We start from the raw sequence: 21,746 nt of genomic DNA, 5'->3' as shown, positions 1-21,746 counted from the left end.
TCGTGTGATAAACATGCTGTCAGAGTTCATTTGGCACACACTGCATCTGACCCAAACATCTGAATCAATACGGGGCTCAGGGCCTTCTCCGTTGTGTTGGAGATGCTGTGCGGCCAAATTCATCAAATGTGTCGTACGATGAGAGAAGGTTTGAAACGGTCGCACAGGAAGCGATGAAGCTGGAGCATCCTGTCAGGAAGCGATCACTTCCCGACCGCAGCTCTTCCATCTGAACGTCTGAACGTCTGAACGAGATGAGCAACGCTTCACACGGTCACGTGACTTAACACCACAGACTGAATAAGAAGTGGACGTCGTCATGGTGATCTTACCCTTCGGTTTGTGGACTGACGTTTTGAAGGCTCGAGTTCGACGATTTCGCCGTTTTCATCTTTGATTACGACCGTCGCCGTGTTGTTGTTTTGCAACTGATGAACAGAAGTGACCATGTTCAGTCTGAGGATGAGTGAGGAACTTAGATTGACTCAGGTTACTGTGGTCCCGTAGGCCGTGGTGTTAACAGCACAATATCCATCAGAAACTCTTAAAGTCGGAAAGTCGGACGAACTCTCACCAACCCAGACCTCAAGATGAATTCGTGGGTTATGTTGGGTTGAAAAGGAGAATCAAATGACTCTTTTTTTTCTTGTATTTTTCTGTTGAAGTTTGAATTTCTGTCGGTTTTTGCTGGACAAAGATATTCTCTTCTGTGAACGATCTTTACACATGTTCTAAATGCATATTTTGTCCAAATTCCATTGACAGCTTATTCACTTTCATATCATTTTTCTTTTTCAGTACAAAGTGGTGGAGCTCAAGGTAAGATCGACTAAAAGTGATTCCACGAGCGACCGGCTCAGGTGCTTCCTGTGTGAAGCCAGCATGGCGCCTCTCCTGCCAGCTGTTTAGCTTCTGTATTGTACAGAGAACTACAGGGATGATGTATTTCTGTAGTCCAACAGGAAGTCACCATCACTGGTTCCCTCCACAAACAGACATTATATTTTGGATTGTACATTTAAAAAAACGTTTCTGATTCCTCCAGGTTCAGTTCATCAAGATAAACTGAATGCTGTTTGAAGTGTTTGAGTTTTAGGACTCAGACAGAATATTTTGGGATTTATAATTTAGAGCAGTGGTTCTCAACTGGTCTGGCTGCGGGACCCACCATCACCCCTTAATGACAAGCCGGGACTATATATATATATATATAATAATTTATATATATATATATATACATATCTATATTCAAGATGTCTAGCAGTAGTAACGTCTCTGTGTAGTAAACTGTCAAATCACATATAGAAAGCACACATTATATTTTAACAAATATTATTCTGTATTATTTATTATTTAACTGGATGGATTATAAATACATATAAATAAATGTTCTTCTTGTTTCAAGTAAAATAACAGCTGGATTAAAAAATAAATTTAGAAAAAATATTTTCACTGAATTGCGCTGCAGCTTTAAATTCAGTTCATTCAGGATGAAGTGAAAAATCCATAACATTATATTTTTCTCATCTTCCAAAAAGAGAAATGAGTGTTTGAAGAATTCAGCTCTGTGAGTCTGTCCAGTCAGAGTCTAAATGTCTCTCTGGTCATTTCTCTCTTTTGGAGATCGTCCTGTGATTTGACTTTCACAACTCACACCACAAGTGCCGTAAATGCTGGAATAATTCCGCTGCATAAAAAATGCCCTTCAAAATAAAATCAGGAGGGTGCGGTCAAATCGTTCAGGGATTTGATTGGATCGCTTCAAACTGCGGCTGGATGAGTCATCGTGGATGAGTGGAGAAGTACAGTGACGTAGAAACAGTTTGCCTCCTTTATATGATGACATGGACTCATTTAGATTTATCTCAAATAACATTTAGATAAATGTATGGATATATTCCCGAATATTTTTAATGACGAGATATATCTTGACAAATATTTAAGAGTTTCACAGGAAGATAAGCGAGAGGGATTTTGATGGTCATGCTTTTGGCGGAGGTCTGGCATTCAACAGGAGATGGAAAAACAATTCAGACAGAATAACAAAAATGTTTTTGTGTTTCACTGTTTTTAGAGATTAGGACACACAGAAATGCTTTGACTGCAGCAAAGGTGCACATTGTGTGCTAATTATAGAATTCTATGCACATACAGCACAGACATGTCATATTGTGTTACTTTGAAGACCAAAACTGTGAAGCCCCAATGTTGAGGATTTTAGAACTTTTGATTTTGGCGGCCTCGAGACATCAAAGCTGGAAGTTGCGTACTCGTTTTCATAACTTTTATTTGCCCTCTAAAAAATGTGAAAGATTTTACAATAAAAATTCCCACCCAGCGGATTGGAGTAGGATTTATGTTTCCTACAGCTTCTATGAAACTCTCCATCGGGCCACACTGTACCTGGTCTGTCCTTGTTGACAGTTGCTTTTGCTGGTCATCTGCAGCAGATAGCCGTTAGCTCTGAACTCAACCTTCAGTCAGTGTGCCTCTGTCTTTGTATGTAGGATCCCAACTCAAACCGCATAGCCCAGTGGTTGGATAGGACCGTTGTTAGCGGCATCCTTGATCTCTCCCACCCGATGATTCCTGAGGCGGTACAAGGAAGCTACGTGATCGCCGCCTCGACGGACAAAGGAGAGCAAATATCCCACAACTTTGACATCAAGGAATACGGTCAGCAGCAGCTACACGCAAAAAAACAACAACAAACATAATTTACCAGATATAATGATTCGATCTATGTACATTTTCAGCAGTAATATTTTTGATTCTGTTTCCTTTGCTTTAGTTTTGCCAAAGTATGAAGTAACGGTTCATCTGCCCAGTGTGATTACCATCCTGGACCAAGAGGCAACGCTGAAGATTTGTGGAAAGTGAGTGTCCCACTTAAACGGGACAGACGGAGGTTTGAGAATGAAGTTGAGGATGGTAGCCAATTAAGAAAGTCAAACTGAAAAATGTAATTCTCCTCACGAAAGAAATAAAAACCAGAATGATACTGCAACTCTTAGACATATTTTTCTATTTTCTTAAAAGTGCGGCAACCTCGGTTCTGAAAAATGAAGCCAAAGCTTCATGTGTTGAAGCTGCATTCTCTCTAGTGTCCACCAGGGGGCGACTCCTCTGGTTGTATAGAAGTCTATAGAAAATGACTCTACTTCTCTCTTGATTTATTACCTCAGTAAACATTGTAAACATGAGTTTATGTCTCAATCTCTAGTTTCAAGTCTTCTTCAATACAGCATGATGTTCATTTAGTACATTATGGTCCATTTAGAGTCACACAGACCATAAAGCAGGGGATGCTTTAGGGCGGGGCTACTGTGATTGACAGGTCTCTACCAGAGACGTATACGCCGTCTCTACGTCACTCCTCCTCAGTCCATATATGGTCACTTCCTGTTCACTGGTTGCGACGGCTGTAATCCAAGATGGCGTCATGATGACTACGTCCACTTGTTATATACAGTCTTATGATATGACCACAACTTCTTTTACTGTTTACTGTAGCGGCCATCATGGATTTTGAGGTCTGGGTTGGTAAGAGTTTGTCCGAGTTTAAGAATTTAAGATGGATATTGTGTTAATTTCTCAGTGAATACCACACTTGCTGTCTATGGGATGATACTAACCTAAAATGCTAAAATCTAATTTCTGAAAGTCATCTCTGCATCCTTGTGCGTCTTCCTTGCAGATACACCTATGGGAAACCTGTTGTTGGTTCAGTCAAGGCAGTGTTTTGTAGAAAAGCTGTCCGGTCATACTGGTATTCATCTGACCAGGAAAAGGACCTGTGCAAGACGTATGGAATGACGGTCAGTACCTCAGATGTAAACCTCTGACTTGCTGCAAGCGCCGTTTTCTTTCACAAATTGTTTGAAATTGACTCGTGTTATTATCTTCTAGACGGATAAAAGTGGTTGTGCCACACAAGCTGTGAACATGACAGAGTTTTCCCTCAACAAGCACATGTACGAGGATAACTTCGAGGTGATTGCTGAATTGGAGGAGTACGGCACAGGTAGGTCGAGGGTTGACCGGATCGTTGAGTAATCTAGTTCCTGATGGATCTGTGATCTTTACGTCTACTACCATCTAGGGGTCATTCTTAAAGGCAGTGGGCAGACCAGCTTCAGCAATAAGATCCGAAAGGTCATCTTTGAGGACGTACCTGCTGCCTACAAGCCTGGCATCCCATTTGAGGGAAAGGTAATCCGTCTCATTGAAGACCAATGCTGTAGCCTTCTGTCAGCACAGCGAAATAAAGAATATTCTTTATGTCCTTGGTGTTTGCGAAGCTGTCAGCCGGCTTGCCACTTTTTGGTTCAGACTGAAACATCTCAAAACAATATCTGTACGGACATTCATGGTCCCCAGAGGAGGAATTCAGCAGCATTTAAGTTCTGAAGTGTGTTTCAGCAACGCAGACTTCTATTTAAAACATTTTATTTTAACGTTCTCAAGAGTCTCCAGGACAACGTTACGATCCATTTTAATCATTTCAGCTTTGATGCCGGGACGAAACGCATGAACCGAGCAGGAATAACCCTGATTGAAATAATGGACTACGGTGATGATATTTAGGATCCCCAGAGGATAAATCTGTTTTTCCTGACGCTTTTAGCACCGCCAGCATATCAATCTTTCCACATGACCACGTCCATGACAAGGTAGCGTGACAAGATATCTGTGAAATTTGAGGTTCATATTCATGGTCTCCTGTGGTTGGTTACTAATAAGTTCATCCTTCTTGGAATGCAACCACCAGGTCCTAATTTCCAGCAGACAGCAGTACACATCAAACATTTAAAGAAAATTATGGTCAGGTAACATTAAAGTGATCACATTCTCGCTCACCAGAGGATGAACCCCTCAGATTTTGGACACACCATTAGAATAGCTCCCGTGCCACGTTGTTAAGGGCAGATTTCCATAAATGTTTCTGAACACATTTAGACTCCCAGGGGAATAAACTCTTTAGCTTTTAAACCTTTTAATTACCAGCACTGCAAAGTTAGTGTTTAGTGCTACTGGGAATGCTGGAGATTGGCAAAATCATTTCGTATGTTGAGCGAATGATAAACTCTTTAGTCTGCTGAGGGCGAGCTTCTGCTTTTCTGACTTGTTTTGCAGGTCACATTGATCGGTCCAGACAAAAGACCTGTCGCCAACGAGACGGTGCATCTGTTTACCGGCAACTCTCTAAAATTAACGCTCACTACAGACGCGAGAGGCACGGCTTCATTTTCTTTGGACACAACCCTCTGGACGGACACTGTGGATATGAAGGTTGGTCACTATTTGTTTGTTCTGAAGAATCCATTCAGTTCCTATCAATAACCAGATCAGTATTCATCCGTCATACAATCCATATCTACTCAAAGAAACGTTCCACCTATCGCTCACGTCGGAGGTGAACAACCTCTTGGTTTAGTGTGGGTTCATTGGTAATAATAAGAGTGTGGTGTGAAATGTGACCTTTTGACTTGTGGTTGTTGTGTCAACAGGCGACTTGTAGGAAGGAGGAGACCGAGGGGTACGTTGGCAATGTGCGCAGACCGGAGTACAGTCCGGCCTTCCACCACGTCGAACCATTTTACTCCAAGAGCAGTAGTTTTCTGAAGCTCATGCAGGTGAGCGGGAAGTTCGCCTGTGGCAAAGATGAGACGGTGCGCGCTCAGTACATCATCCAGGGGGAGGAGCTAAAGAAGAACCAGGAAGTCCTCGAATTCTTTTACCTGGTAAGACTCTTGTTATTGAGTTCCTGTCAGAATTACAGACATCATGTTTAAAAGGAAATGACTTGGATCACACATCTTGCCTATGTTATGACTCTCTTAAAGGCTTTTTGCAAAAAGGAACTGCACTTGTGTATAAAAATGTATTCCTAATAAGGAATTTCTATATTTGTGAAAAGTACGCATTTAATTAATGAATGTGTTATGTTTCTTCGTAGGTGATGTCCAGAGGTGGAATTGTGCAGCACGGCCGTGTCCCAGTGGCTGTTAAAGCAGGAACTGGTAAAAACTAATGTTACTTAAACTGAAACGATTAGTCTGGTGATGAACTGTATTTCCCTTGTCAGCAAAACCCATGATAAGAAAACAATCAACAATAAAACAACTAAGGCAGCTGATAAACCCAATCTCTAGTTTCAAGTCTTCTTCAATACAGCATGATGTTCATTTAGTACATTATGGTCCATTTAGAGTCACACAGACCATAAAGCAGGGGATGCTTTAGGGCGGGGCTTACTGTGATTGACAGGTCTCTACCAGAGACGTATACGGCGTCTCTACGTCACTCCTCAATCCAGATATGGTCACTTCCTGTTCACTGGTTGAGAAAAAAACAACAAGGCGACAGCCGTAATCCAAGATGGCGATGGCCAAAATTGGCGAACTCAAAACATCAGTCCACAAACCAATGAGTGACGTCACGACGACGAAGTCCACTTGTTATACAGTCTGTGGTTTGGGGATTTGTTGACAACAACAAAACATAGCATGTTATTTGTGTTTGATATATTGTGATAGTTTCACACGTCTCTCTGTTTCATGCTTCAGTCAACAGAGGAGAGCTGTCCGTCCCACTCCGTCAGGTTACTAACCTGGCACCGTTTGCCCAAGTGGTGGTTTACACCGTGATGCCCGGTGGAGAGGCTGTGGCTGACAGCAAGGACTTCCCTGTTCAGCTCTGCCTCAAGAACAAGGTACCAGCTGAATGACACCTTTCTACAACATACATCTGAAATAAATGAGTCCAAGTCTTCAAAGCAATTCTGAAATGCAATTAAATATTAATTTTAGATTATTTAAATCTGTACTTCTAATCAACTCTGACACTAGAGGTGTAACGGATCCTTGTTATATGAACCACAGATTAATGTCACAGTTTAAAGTTAACCATCAGAGTGGAAATAAAGTTTTACTGACTCAGTAGAACATGTTTCTAGTCTCTGATCATGTTTTATTGGAAACAACCAATCAGTGTTTAAAGCAACAGGAGGAGAGCTAGTAACGTTAGCAGCACCGCTAACTGCTAACCAACAGCAGGAGAGCTAGTAACGTTAGCAGCACCGCTAACGGCTAACCAACAGGAGGAGAGCTGGTAACTTTAGCAGCACCGCTAACGGCTAACCAACAGCAGGAGAGCTAGTAACGTTAGCAGCACCGCTAACGGCTAACCAACAGGAGGAGAGCTAGTAACGTTAGCAGCACCGCTAACGGCTAACCAACAGGAGGAGAGCTAGTAACGTTAGCAGCACCGCTAACTGCTAACCAACAGCAGGAGAGCTAGTAACGTTAGCAGCACCGCTAACGGCTAACCAACAGGAGGAGAGCTAGTAACGTTAGCAGCACCGCTAACGACTAACCAACAGGAGGAGAGCTAGTAACGTTAGCAGTACCGCTAACGGCTAACCAACAGGAGGAGAGCTAGTAACGTTAGCAGCACCGCTAACGGCTAACCAACAGGAGGAGAGCTAGTAACGTTAGCAGCACCGCTAACTGCTAACCAACAGGAGGAGAGCTAGTAACGTTAGCAGCACCGCTAACGGCTAACCAACAGGAGGAGAGCCAGTAACGTTAGCAGCACCGCTAACGGCTAACCAACAGAGGTTCACTTCAGTTACATTATGATGCCTTCAGGCTCTGCTCAGTGAACATGAGAACTGGCTGAAGGTACATTATAACGTTATCATGATGTGTTCACATGTCATCTGTAAAATGTAGTTTTTGTGATAAACTAGAATAAATATAAAATAGATATTAGAGATGAATTATGAGCTGTTTAACTTCCTAACACGAGCTATAAACAAATTATTATACTTCAGTAACAATAATAATGAAGAGATTTATTTTAATCTATATAAATACAATCTTTTATTTCCTTATCATTTGAAAAAACACTATCAATTAATATAACAAAGTAAAAAGATGGCATTTCGAATTTTCGATGGTTTCAGACTTCAGGTCGGTTGAAATGATTTTTGGGACGGTGGTAGACCAGCTGCTCTAATGAAACAACAAAGGGATTTGTTTCTGTTGATCATCAATGATCGGTTATTGGTATCGGTAAAAGTTATATTTGCTCCCTTTTTTTCTTTTGTGCTGATCTGAACCGTGAGTTTTATAGTAACTGAGACTAATGACTCTCCACCGTTGGTGTCTCCTGTGTTCAGGTGTCCCTGAAGTTCTCCTCTCACCAGCAGCTTCCGGCGGAGAAGACCACGCTCAGCCTGAAGGCTCACCCGGGCTCCATGTGCTCCGTCAGGGCCATCGACCAGAGCGTCCTGCTGCTGCAGCCGGAGCAGGAGCTCACCGTCGACTCTGTACGACACCATCAGCGCTAGTTTGACAATCGACGCTTTTAACACCTGAACATGGAGGTTTTATTGTAAAAAGATGAATGCCTTGATATCCGAGAATTATTATCATTACTATAATTGTTCATATTGGTATCATAATTAATGTTGTTACTATAATTGTTCATGTTGTTATAACTATTCCCCGGCTCGTGTGTGTGTGTGTGTGTGTGTGCTTCGATGCAGGTGTACAGCCGGCTGCCTCTACTGAAGCTGTCGGGATACTCCTACGAGGTGGAAGACTTTGAGCCGTATCCCTGCATCCCTGAGCCGATGCCCGAACCACAACCGGACATTATCGATGCAGCTGGTCGAGCGAAGCGCTCGGTCTACTTTGGAACGACCGATCAGAAGAATGATGTCTACAGCATCTTTAAAGTAGAACATTTTGATTGGCTTTAAAAAACTACAATGCTGAAAAAGATGTTGACATTTATTATGTCATTTCTGGTCAGTTGTATATTTATCTGGGTCATTTAAAACCGGTAACGTTTCATTCTGTGTTCATCAGTAGTGACCAAATCTTTCTCGCTCTCGCTCTCTCTCTCTCTCTCTCGCTTTCTCGCTCTCTCTCTCGCTCTTGCGCTCTCTCTCTTGCTCTCTCTTGCTCTCTCTCTCGCTCTCTCTCTCTCTCTCTCGCTCTCTCTCTCTCGCTCTCTCGCTCTTGCGCTCTCTCTCTTGCTCTCTCTTGCTCTCTCGCTCGCTCTCTCTCTCTTGCGCTCTCTCTCGCTCTCTCTCTCGCTCTCTCTCTCTCGCTCTCGCTTTCTCGCTCTCTCTCTCTCGCTCTCTCGCTCTTGCGCTCTCTCTTGCTCTCTCGCTCTCTCGCTCTCTCGCTCTCTCGCTCGCTTTCTCTCTCTCGCGCTCTCTCTCGCTCTCTCTCGCTCTCTCTCTCTTGCGCTCTCTCTCTTGCTCTCTCTCTCTCTCTCTTGCTCTCTCTCTCGCTCTCTCTCTCTTGCGCTCTCTCTCTTGCTCTCTCGCTCTCTTGCTCTCTCGCGCTCTCTCTCTTGCTCTCTCGCTCTCGCTCTCTCGCTCTCTCTCTCGCTCTCTCTCTCTCGCGCTCTCTCTCTTGCTCTCTCTCTCTCGCTCTCTCTCTCGCTCTCTCTCGCTCTCTCTCTCTCTCGCTCTCTCTCTCTTGCTCTCTCTCTCTTGCTCTCTCTCTCTCGCTCTCTCTCTCGCTCTCTCTCGCTCTCTCTTGCGCTCTCTCTCTTGCTCTCTCTCTCTCGCTCTCTCTCTCGCTCTCTCTCGCTCTCTCTCTCTCTCGCTCTCTCTCTCTTGCTCTCTCTCTCTCGCTCTCTCTCGCTCTCTCTCTCTCTCGCTCTCTCTCGCTCTCTCTCTCTTGCGCTCTCTCTCGCTCTCTCTCTTGCTCTCTCTCTCTTGCTCTCTCTCTCTTGCTCTCTCTCTCGCTCTTAGGAAATAGGAATCAAAATTGTGACCAACTCTGATGTGAAGAAACCTCATAACTGCCATGAAAGGCCCCCTGAAATGTCATACTATGGCGGTATGTTTTATGATTTCCCACGAATGTGTACCATTCATATTGACCCTACAAGAAATGACTCACTGTAAAGTTCAATCAGGTGAAATGGAAACGTTTGAGGACATTGCTGATGCGGAGACGTTGGTAGAAGCAGAGACAGAGGAGACCGTTAGAACGTACTTCCCTGAGACCTGGATCTGGGAGCTGGTGTCCGTTGGGTAAGTTCAGTTGTGTAATCAGACTTTTTTTTATACTCATGTGTTCCTAGACTACGTAGACTCTCCGATCCCCATGGCCAACAAGATGTTCCAGAGTGCAGGTGGTCTGGTGACAGGTCAAGAGGAGGAGGAGGAGGTGGAGGAGGAGGAGACGGTCAGGACATTCTTCCCTGAGACCTGGATCTGGGACCTAGTTCCTGTTGGGTAATAATCAAGGATCAAATCATCAATATACGCTTTTCTTATTTTCAGACATTTGTGCATTTTGAACTCTGACGGAGTTCAGAAAGCGTTGAGTTTCTTCATATCATTCCAGACATTCTTAATTTTCAATAATTAATAATAATTTCATAATTGTTTCACTAAAATATTTCCCATGAAGTGATGTAGTCACGCGAGCAGCATGGCTTCAGGTATGACGATGTCGGACAGTTACTGCCACACATTGTGCAAAACGTCATGGAGATCCACCAAACAGCTGTTGAGATACTTCAGTCAGCGTTCATGGTCCCCAGAGGCGACCATGAACGCTGATCCACTGACTGTTCTTCAAGCACCACTCGGGGGTTGATGGTTTCTTTAGCTTTTACTGAAAGATCTTGCTAACTGTGCGAAAGTTCCGAGCAATCCACCAAACAGACATTCATGGTGCCCAGTGGATAAACCATCGGGTCAATATTCAAATGTATCTAATACTTTGGTTTATGACGAAATACCTGCAAATCCTATGACATAAGTAAATGTTAAGTTTGTACAGAAATTCATGTTTCCCAGACGAAGCATCTTAATGACTTTAATATTCTGGCTTTTAGCACCAGAATGAGGTTAACATTCGTGGTTTTGACCAAATATCTCGAGAACTGGCTCAGCCGCCGCAATGTTCACAGCCCAGTGGAGACAATCCCACAGTCATAGATGAGCAGATGGTATGTTTACCATGTTCTCAATCATAATTTACAGATTCAAAGCGTAACATTTGCATTTGCTCGTTGACATTGAGCATCGTTAGCATGCTGATGTTTGCGTTTACAAGTTGTTTGGGTCCAGGAATATAAATTTCTTTAATCCCTGCTAGCGGTATCTCCAGCTGCAGAATTAGCTATGTATGCTAGTGCACCTTGAGTAATAATCCCCAAACCAGGGAGGCAACCTCTGGTTCTTTAGAGTGAAGCCGATGCTTCATGTGTTAAAGCTGCATTCTCTCTAGTGGCCACCAGGGGGCGACTCCTCTGGTTGTATAGAAGTCTATAGAAAATGACTCTACTTCTCTCTTGATTTATTCCCTCAGTAAACATTGTAAACATGAGTTTATGTCTCAATCTCTAGTTTCAAGTCTTCTTCAATACAGCATGATGTTCATTTAGTACATTATGGTCCATTTAGAGTCACACAGACCATAAAGCAGGGGATGCTTTAGGGCGGGGCTACACTGTGATTGACAACATTGCAACGGTCGTAATCCAAGATGGCGACGGCCTTCAAAACATCCGTCCACCAACCAATGGGTGACGTCACCATGACTACGTCCACCTCTTATATAAAGTCTGTGCGTCAAACACTCAGGATATCTCGGCGTTTACTAATGCAGAAGAGTGTTTTCACTCGTAAAAGTTGAAGAGGAGCTCTGTGCCACTTGAACTTGCTTTCCTTTGACTCGAGCTTGTGTGTTTTCACAGAGACGGCGGCTCGGTGGACGTGGAGAAGACGGTTCCCGACACCATCACTAAATGGGCAGCCGGAGCGTTCTGCGTCTCCTCCGTGGGCTTCGGCGTGTCGCCCAACGTCGGGCTGACGGCCTTCCAGCCGTTCTTCGTCAGTCTCACGTTGCCGTACTCCGTCATCCGAGGGGAGGTGTTCACACTCAAAGCCACCGTCTTCAGCTATCTCTCCACGTGCATCATGGTAAATCCTACAGATGGAATCTATTGAAATGGATATAACCGTGTCGTCTGAGGGCACCATGAACAGACAGTGAAGACGTTTTATTTTCTCCTGCATCTGTTTGCATAAGTGCTTCACATGTTTTATGTATTTGTTTGTCTCTGCAGGTGAATGTCACGCTGGCTGAGTCAGACCAGTACAGCTTCAGAAGCTGTGATGGCTGCCGGTACAAAGTGTGTCTGTGCGGGGACGAGAGCCGGACCTTCTCCTGGATCCTAACTCCAGCTGCTCTCGGTAATAATAGACAGAATGCTGGTTCCATTCCAGTTAGAGAGAAATATTTATATCTGTGTTGTACTTTTGTATTTGTTAAAATATTATTCACTTTTACATGGATTACATATTTATTGTATCTTCCTTTTGGTCGTTTCTGGAAAAATAATTTAATGACCATAATAACAGCGATGATAACAATCATATTATTTCAAGTAATATTATTATAATTGTCACAATAATTATTATAACAAATTGCAATGTGTATAATATTAATTACTATTATTAATAAGAAATGCTGCTTCACAGTAAAAGCAAAACCCAATCTAACCAATTGGGTTTGAGCAGCCTGGTTTTTTTTTCTTTTATTCTGATACTTGAATTTTTGAAAATAAAAAATATATTCAAATTCAGCTTTTGAAATTAAAATACGAAATGTTTTGATTTGCAAAGAGGTGAATTTAGTAGCTGTTAAAATTCTAATAACAGAAGATAAACTTTGGATAAATAATCAATATGTATTTGAATATGAGCTTTTAATGGATACAGTGTTTTAATTTATTACAAATCACATTTATTTTTTGTCAATAGAGACCATTTTCCAAAACAAGCAGTGTCTTTTCATGCTGAATCTTCATCATTTAGACACTTCATATGTTTATTAATTCATTGAGATGAACATGATTTATTGTTGTTTATTTTAGTTAAATCAAGGTTTGAGCTGTGAGGGCAGAACAGCACCAGAACATTCAGCACACGTGCAGCACAACATGACTTTCAATGTCCAGTCCTCCACCGGGTCACGGCTTCGAAATGTTCTTCTTACAACTTGGTTGCTTTTCACGTTTTGTGTAATATCTAGAAAAGAACGATGGAATAAATAAATTAATGAATACAATAATAACGTGGAGGACAGTTGAATGATTCAAACACACAAAGATATCTGAACTGAAGATAATGTTCTGGCCTTGTTCCCTAAACACAGTCTCGTGACCTCGTTCCCCAAACACGGTCTCGTGGCCTCGTTCCCCAAACACGGTCTCGTGGCCTCGTTCCCCAAACACGGTCTCGTGACCTTGTTCCCTAAACACGGTCTCGTGGCCTCGTTCCCCAAACAGTCTCGTGGCCTCGTTCCCTAAACGCGGTCTCGTGGCCTCGTTCCCCAAACAGTCTCGTGGCCTCGTTCCCTAAACACGGTCTCGTGGCCTCGTTCCCCAAACACGGTCTCGTGGCCTCGTTCCCCAAACACGGTCTCGTGGCCTCGTTCCCCAAACACGGTCTCGTGACCTTGTTCCCTAAACACGGTCTCGTGGCCTCGTTCCCCAAACAGTCTCGTGGCCTCGTTCCCTAAACGCGGTCTCGTGGCCTCGTTCCCCAAACACGGTCTCGTGACCTCGTTCCCTAAACGCGGTCTCGTGGCCTCGTTCCCCAAACGCGGTCTCGTGGCCTCGTTCCCCAAACGCGGTCTCGTGGCCTCGTTCCCCAAACGCGGTCTCGTGGCCTCGTTCCCCAAACGCGGTCTCGTGGCCTCGTTCCCCAAACGCGGTCTCGTGGCCTCGTTCCCCAAACGCGGTCTCGTGGCCTCGTTCCCCAAACGCGGTCTCGTGGCCTCGTTCCCCAAACGCGGTCTCGTGGCCTCGTTCCCCAAACGCGGTCTCGTGGCCTCGTTCCCCAAACGCGGTCTCGTGGCCTCGTTCCCCAAACGCGGTCTCGTGGCCTCGTTCCCCAAACGCGGTCTCGTGGCCTCGTTCCCCAAACGCGGTCTCGTGGCCTCGTTCCCCAAACGCGGTCTCGTGGCCTCGTTCCCCAAACGCGGTCTCGTGGCCTCGTTCCCTAAACGCGGTCTCGTGTTCTACATCTAAAGCCCTGAAACCTGGTTTCAAAACAAAGTATTTCTTTGTAACATTAAAAATGCAACACTCAGAGGTAACGTTTGGGGGGAAAACATACTTTATTAAGAATTTTAACAAAAACAACTAAATTCTGATTGTGCACAGACGCATGAGGCTCCACCGACTTCAGACTGATGAGAAAATAAAAAAACATTCAAAATCTCTCTCATGAAATAATCCAAACTGTTTTGTGTTTGGTGAAAAAAGTAGTTTGTTCATTTAGGACCCAATGAAAGGGCTTTAAAGATGTCTACACATTTTAAAAACATAAAGATGAACATAAATACTGGAGATAATAAAACTCTCACACAGACACTCCATTTTAATATCCGTGCAAAATAAACCTTCAGTGCAGAAATGCGTCTCGGTGTCATCAAGAAATGTATTGACTCTCGAGCTGTGTGGAGCAGCCACAGCCTCCTCGTTACAGAGAGTCTCCTCCTGTTTATTACTGTCGCTAACAATGTAATGCAATCTCCCAGCTTCATAATTAAATACCGAGGATGTTTGTTCCGTCCGACGCCCAAACTCACACTCTGGGTGACAAAGATGAGACGGAACAAGCTTATTAATCTCCATTAAGGGCGCTGACAGCTGTTGCGTCTGCACTGCTGGAAGCAAAGACAAGGGGGGGGGGGGGGCTGAAAGCAGAGGATTTCCATCAGCAGGGATGGAATACGAAGCGCTGATGAATGTCAAATTGCGCTCCCCTTAACTCCCCCCTTAGAGGACTGCTGACAATCACTTGTACTAACAAGTCAGGTAGTATCTCTGACGAAACACTCCGAAACCTCTCCCTCGGGGGTGATCTGTACTTGTCCTCTGTGTGAAGGATTGTGGGCTGTGAAGGGAGGGGGAGACGGAGCGGTATAATAAGGGAACAAATGGGGAGTAATGAGGGCGAATGAGATGGGAGACGGTGGGAGGAAGGCAAACACAGACGGGAGGTGATGGAGAATAATGAGTGGGATTGAGAAGCAGGACGGGGGAAGCTTGTTGTCACATTTTGAGAACGGAGGCAAAAAAATAGTGCGACAGGAAGCGCTAATCAATACAGCCCCCATCTGTGTGTGTGTGTGTGTGTGTGTGTGTGTGTGTGTGTGTGTGTGTGTGTGTGTGTGTGTGTGTGTGTGTGTGTGTGTGTGTGTGTGTGTGTGTGTGTGTGTGTGTGTAGGTCAGGTGGATCTGAAGGTGAGCGCTGAGGCCCTGAAGACTGACGTACTTTGCGGTAACGAGGTGGCCACCGTCCCCGACGTGGGCCGGATGGACACGGTGGTCCGCACCCTGCTGGTGGAGGTCAGTGAGCGGCAAACGCAGCACAAAACATCTCGAGAGTGACACGAGCAGAAGGTCTGAGTTCCACTAACGAGGACACACACAGTCAGGGCCGTGCGTATTTGGACTGTGATGCAATTTTCCTAATTTTGCCTCTTTTACGCGACTCCAACCAAACATGGACCGCTTCAGTTCAAATCATGTTGAAGTGTAGACTTTCACATTTAATTCAACAAATACAACAGAATACAACAGTAAGCGTTTACGAGTTACAGCGTCCCCCACAGTGGATATTTCTTTACCTTTTCTTTCAATCTTTTTTGACAGATTATACGAAGCTTTTAATCACATGTTTTGACGTACTGTATGATGGGTTTCTCAGACTCTTTACACATACTATACTCTAACTTTTCTTTAGATCTTCTTTTTATGGGAACTATGCTTTGACGTCGACTTTTCTTTTATTTAATGTCGTACTTTTTACTTTTTACTACGATATTCTTTTTATTTTTAATTCTTTCCTATGACGTGTTTGGATTAAATTATACTGTAGTATATATTAAACTGTACTATCATGAATTCATTCTTTACACACTATTCTATGACATGTTTTTAATGACATACGTTTTCATGACAATTTCTATCACATTTTTCCCGACGTAATATATTGTGACTACTTATACCTCAGTGTTTTAATATTCTTATGATGTACTATACTGTGATGTACTGTACTGTGATGTACTGCACTGTGATGTACTACACTGATGTACTACACTGTGATGTACTATACTGTGATGTACTACACTGTGATGTACTATACTGTGATGTACTACACTGTGATGTACTACACTGTGATGTACTACACTGTGATGTACTATACTGTGATGTACTACACTGTGATGTACTACACTGTGATGTACTACACTGTGATGTACTACACTGTGATGTACTATACTGTGATGTACTGTACTGTGATGTACTACACTGTGATGTACTATACTGTGATGTACTACACTGTGATGTACTACACTGTGATGTACTATACTGTGATGTACTATACTGTGATGTACTACACTGTGATGTACTACACTGATGTACTACACTGTGATGTACTATACTGTGATGTACTATACTGTGATGTACTATACTGTGATGTACTGCACTGTGATGTACTACACTGTGATGTACTATACTGTGATGTACTACACTGTGATGTACTACACTGTGATGTACTATACTGTGATGTACTACACTGTGATGTACTACACTGATGTACTACACTGTGATGTACTACACTGATGTACTACACTGTGATGTACTGCACTGTGATGTACTACACTGTGATGTACTATACTGTGATGTACTACACTGTGATGTACTACACTGTGATGTACTACACTGATGTACTACACTGTGATGTACTGCACTGTGATGTACTACACTGTGATGTACTATACTGTGATGTACTACACTGTGATGTACTACACTGTGATGTACTACACTGATGTACTACACTGTGATGTACTGCACTGTGATGTACTACACTGTGATGTACTATACTGTGATGTACTACACTGTGATGTACTATACTGTGATGTACTATACTGTGATGTACTACACTGTGATGTACTACACTGATGTACTACACTGTGATGTACTACACTGATGTACTACACTGTGATGTACTACACTGATGTACTACACTGTGATGTACTGCACTGTGATGTACTACACTGTGATGTACTATACTGTGATGTACTATACTGTGATGTACTACACTGTGATGTACTATACTGTGATGTACTATACTGTGATGTACTACACTGTGATGTACTACACTGTGATGTACTACACTGATGTACTACACTGTGATGTACTGCACTGTGATGTACTACACTGTGATGTACTACACTGTGATGTACTATACTGTGATGTACTATACTGTGATGTACTATACTGTGATGTACTACACTGTGATGTACTACACTGTGATGTACTACACTGATGTACTGCACTGTGATGTACTATACTGTGATGTACTATACTGTGATGTACTACACTGTGATGTACTATACTGTGATGTACTATACTGTGATGTACTACACTGTGATGTACTATACTGTGATGTACTATACTGTGATGTACTATACTGTGATGTACTACACTGTGATGTACTACACTGTGATGTACTACACTGATGTACTGCACTGTGATGTACTATACTGTGATGTACTATACTGTGATGTACTACACTGTGATGTACTATACTGTGATGTACTATACTGTGATGTACTACACTGTGATGTACTATACTGTGATGTACTATACTGTGATGTACTATACACTGATGTACTGCACTGTGATGTACTATACTGTGATGTACTACACTGATGTACTGCACTGTGATGTACTATACTGTGATGTACTATACTGTGATGTACTACACTGTGATGTACTACACTGTGATGTACTATACTGTGATGTACTATACTGTGATGTACTACACTGTGATGTACTATACTGTGATGTACTATACTGTGATGTACTACACTGTGATGTACTACACTGTGATGTACTACACTGATGTACTACACTGTGATGTACTGCACTGTGATGTACTACACTGTGATGTACTACACTGTGATGTACTATACTGTGATGTACTACACTGTGATGTACTATACTGTGATGTACTATACTGTGATGTACTACACTGTGATGTACTATACTGTGATGTACTACACTGTGATGTACTACACTGTGATGTACTATACTGTGATGTACTATACTGTGATGTACTATACTGTGATGTACTATACTGTGATGTACTACACTGTGATGTACTACACTGTGATGTACTATACTGTGATGTACTATACTGTGATGTACTATACTGTGATGTACTACACTGTGATGTACTACACTGTGATGTACTATACTGTGATGTACTGCACTGTGATGTACTATACTGATGTACTATACTGATGTACTACACTGTGATGTACTATACTGTGATGTACTACACTGATGTACTACACTGTGATGTACTACACTGTGATGTACTATACTGATGTACTACACTGTGATGTACTACACTGTGATGTACTACACTGATGTACTACACTGTGATGTACTATACTGATGTACTACACTGATGTACTACACTGTGATGTACTATACTGTGATGTACTACACTGTGATGTACTACACTGTGATGTACTACACTGTGATGTACTATACTGATGTACTACACTGATGTACTACACTGTGATGTACTACACTGTGATGTACTACACTGTGATGTACTATACTGATGTACTACACTGTGATGTAAAACGTTATGAAGTCTCATGACATACTCTACGATGTAAATAGTTTTTTTATGAAAACATAAATCAGAAGTTGAATCGTTTTAAAGGAAGCTTCGTGTTATTCTCACACACTGCTTGTTAAATTGATCTCGATCTCTGCGTCTCTCTCCAGGCTGAAGGAACGCCACAGATGGTCGGTCACAACGCGCTGCTCTGCCCCTCAGGTGAGCGCTCACTAACAGACCGCTTCATGTGTGAACCCTGAACTCTGCACTTTAACCCAAACGGAGGCGAGAATGTGGCTCTTCTGTCGGGGTCACAAGTTCTCCCGGTTCAGCTCAGTGATTGTTGTCGGCGGCTCGTTATCGTCTCTCAGATGAGTTCGTTTGAAACGTAGGAAACAGAATGTTTGATTGTTTTAGTAATTTTCCATCTTCTCAGGGTAAAACATCTGTAATTTGGCGACCACATTGAAAACACCGACTCATTGCAACGTCACTTTATTCATGTTAAAATGAATTCACATGTCAGGGATGTGTGTGACAAAGTTACTATGAGCTTAGCTTAGCATAAAGGCTGTAAACGGAGGGAAACTGCTAGCCTGGTCGTGTCCTCCCGCTGATGTGTGTGTCGATGACTCAGCTTTGTGTCTGTTTCCAGAGGGGCCGGTGGAGAAGAACATCTCCCTTCTGATGCCCGAGATGTTCGTGGCCGGGTCGGCCCGGGCCTCCGTCTCCGTTCTGGGTTAGCGTCACTGTTATATTTTACTCTGATCTACTCGACGGTACCGTCCGCTGCTACGCTTCCAACGCGCTAAGTATAACATCCTCTGCAGGTGACCTGATGGGCCGGGCCATGAAGAACCTGGACCGGCTGCTGGCCATGCCGTACGGCTGCGGGGAGCAGAACATGGTGCGGTTTGCTCCCAACATCTTCATCCTCGACTACCTGAAGAGCACGGCTCAGCTGACGGAGGACATTCAGAACAGAGCGACGCGCTTCCTGCAGAGCGGTGAGTCCGTCTGTGAACGCGTCTCAAAGAACCAGATCAACGGCACCAGATGTGAGGAGACTCTTCACTGAACCCGCTGAAGCCCAACGCAGTTCTGCTGTTTCATTGCTCCCGGCACATCTTCTCCTTCTGTCGTCTCGATTTCACTTCAAAATAAAAGTCCTGCTCCTCTCTGAAACAGAACCTGTGTGCGTGTGCGTGTGTGTGTGTGTTTTAGGATATCAGAGGGAGCTCACCTACAAGCATGACGACGGCTCCTACAGCGCTTTTGGGAAGAGTGACGAGTCCGGAAACACCTGGTCAGTAAACTCTCAAGGTGTTTATGCAGAGAAAGACGTGAACACACGAATAGAAACGAGTTTGATTCACTGAAACAATCACAATCAATTGAATACTTCATCTAATGCCAACACACCAATTCGCAAAGTAGCAGAGTGACCAAAAATATTAAGTATTAAAAAAGGCACAATAGAATAACAGAGTAGGACAAATTAAATATCAGAATATTATTTTTTATTTATATATATATATATATATATATATATATATATATATATATATATATATATATATATATATATATATATATATATATAAACAATAATTACAAGATGTGTTTTAATCCATAAAAATACAATCTTATATTTCCTTATTATTTGAACTGTGTGTTTAAGCATTCATTCCAAATATGAGATGTGATATGTAACTTTGTGCATCGGTGTGAGACAGGAGACTTACAGAACTGTCCTGAAGCTGGGTTCATCTCGGGGTCACCAACACACACACACACGGTTCGATTTGTTTCCTAAAAAAAGCTGTGTGTGTGTGTGTGTGTGTGTGTGTGACCCTCCAGGCTGACCTCCTTTGTGATGAAGTCCTTTGGCGGGGCGAGACCGTACATCTTTGTGAACGACGCCCACATCACAGACTCCGTGAGGTGGCTGTCCGGACTGCAGCGCCCCGACGGCTGCATCAGATCTGTGGGGAAACTCTTCAACAACGGCATGAAGGTGACGGCGTCGGTCTGAACCAGTGTCGGGTTTTTACGTCATCTGCTTTTGAGTGTCTCTCAGAGCTCTGCTTGGCTGAGTTCTTCCCATAAGACATAACCGCAGAATTGGCTCAATGCGAGGAGCAATTTGCATAAAGTTCCTGAGAGCAGAGATTGCCCCGGGCACACACACTCGGAGCAGAAGAAATATCCCAAACTAATTATTGCGAGCCCGTTCCTATTAAAGCAGTGTTTCCTGAAGCCGAGTAAAACCAAAAAAAGCTGTGACAGATGTGTGTCTGAGACAAGAAGCTGTTTGTTTCTAGTCTCTGATAATGTTTCATTGTAAACAACCAATCAGTGTTTAAACCAACAGGAGGAGAGCTAGTAACGTTAGCAGCACCGCTAACGGCTAACCAACAGGAGGAGAGCTAGTAACGTTAGCAGCACCGCTAACGGCTAACCAACAGGAGGAGAGCTAGTAACGTTAGCAGCACCGCTAACGGCTAACCAACAGGAGGAGAGCTAGTAACGTTAGCAGCACCGCTAACTGCTAACCAACAGGAGGAGAGCTAGTAACGTTAGCAGCACCGCTAACGGCTAACCAACAGAGGTTCACTTCAGTTACATGATGATGCCTTCAGGCTCTGCTCAGTGAACATGAGAACTGGCTGAAGGTACATTATAACGTTATCATGATGTGTTCACATGTCATCTGTAAAATGTAGTTCTGGTGATAAACTTGAATATTGCTCAACCAGGCGATTGAACGTAATTGTTGGGAACGTAAAGGAGCGTGTTTGGGTTATCAGCATTTAAGAAACTGAATTCTTGACATCAATAGAATTATTAATGTATGTAACAATTATTGATTATTAATAACAACGGGGCACCACCCTGCGGACAGGGACCAATAACGTTTGTTTTCAGACGCTTTCCTAGCTCCTCGGTGTGGGCGGGGCCTAAATGGAATGCTTTGATGTAAAATGTCGTGTTGTGTTATAAACACATCGGTGATATGTTTCTGGTGATCGAGATATCTCAGCAA

The 21,746-nt window shown here is 43.2% G+C and overlaps 1 protein-coding gene across 1 annotated transcript in view; it reads left to right on the top strand.

Annotated features, from left to right (window-relative positions):
* The window catches only part of LOC306779934 (alpha-2-macroglobulin), a 33,956-nt gene that overhangs the window by 4,998 nt on the left and 7,212 nt on the right, over nt 1-21,746 (top strand). The window contains exons 5-26 of the mRNA XM_079272047.1: nt 799-819; nt 2,508-2,676; nt 2,792-2,876; nt 3,698-3,818; nt 3,910-4,024; nt 4,103-4,212; nt 5,137-5,292; nt 5,511-5,744; nt 5,960-6,023; nt 6,570-6,715; nt 8,186-8,335; nt 8,555-8,746; nt 9,779-9,866; nt 10,114-10,267; nt 11,740-11,965; nt 12,112-12,238; nt 15,284-15,405; nt 18,868-18,919; nt 19,356-19,439; nt 19,531-19,707; nt 19,925-20,006; nt 20,561-20,717. Coding sequence (XP_079128173.1) covers nt 799-819; nt 2,508-2,676; nt 2,792-2,876; nt 3,698-3,818; nt 3,910-4,024; nt 4,103-4,212; nt 5,137-5,292; nt 5,511-5,744; nt 5,960-6,023; nt 6,570-6,715; nt 8,186-8,335; nt 8,555-8,746; nt 9,779-9,866; nt 10,114-10,267; nt 11,740-11,965; nt 12,112-12,238; nt 15,284-15,405; nt 18,868-18,919; nt 19,356-19,439; nt 19,531-19,707; nt 19,925-20,006; nt 20,561-20,717 — 2,832 coding nt within the window. The remainder of the gene's footprint in view (nt 1-798; nt 820-2,507; nt 2,677-2,791; nt 2,877-3,697; nt 3,819-3,909; nt 4,025-4,102; nt 4,213-5,136; nt 5,293-5,510; nt 5,745-5,959; nt 6,024-6,569; nt 6,716-8,185; nt 8,336-8,554; nt 8,747-9,778; nt 9,867-10,113; nt 10,268-11,739; nt 11,966-12,111; nt 12,239-15,283; nt 15,406-18,867; nt 18,920-19,355; nt 19,440-19,530; nt 19,708-19,924; nt 20,007-20,560; nt 20,718-21,746) is intronic.

This window comes from Melanostigma gelatinosum (assembly GCF_949748355.1).
Source record: "Melanostigma gelatinosum genome assembly, chromosome: 7".
Classification (NCBI taxonomy): Eukaryota; Metazoa; Chordata; class Actinopteri; order Perciformes; family Zoarcidae; genus Melanostigma; species Melanostigma gelatinosum.
This window is presented reverse-complemented; position numbering and strand designations above follow the sequence as displayed.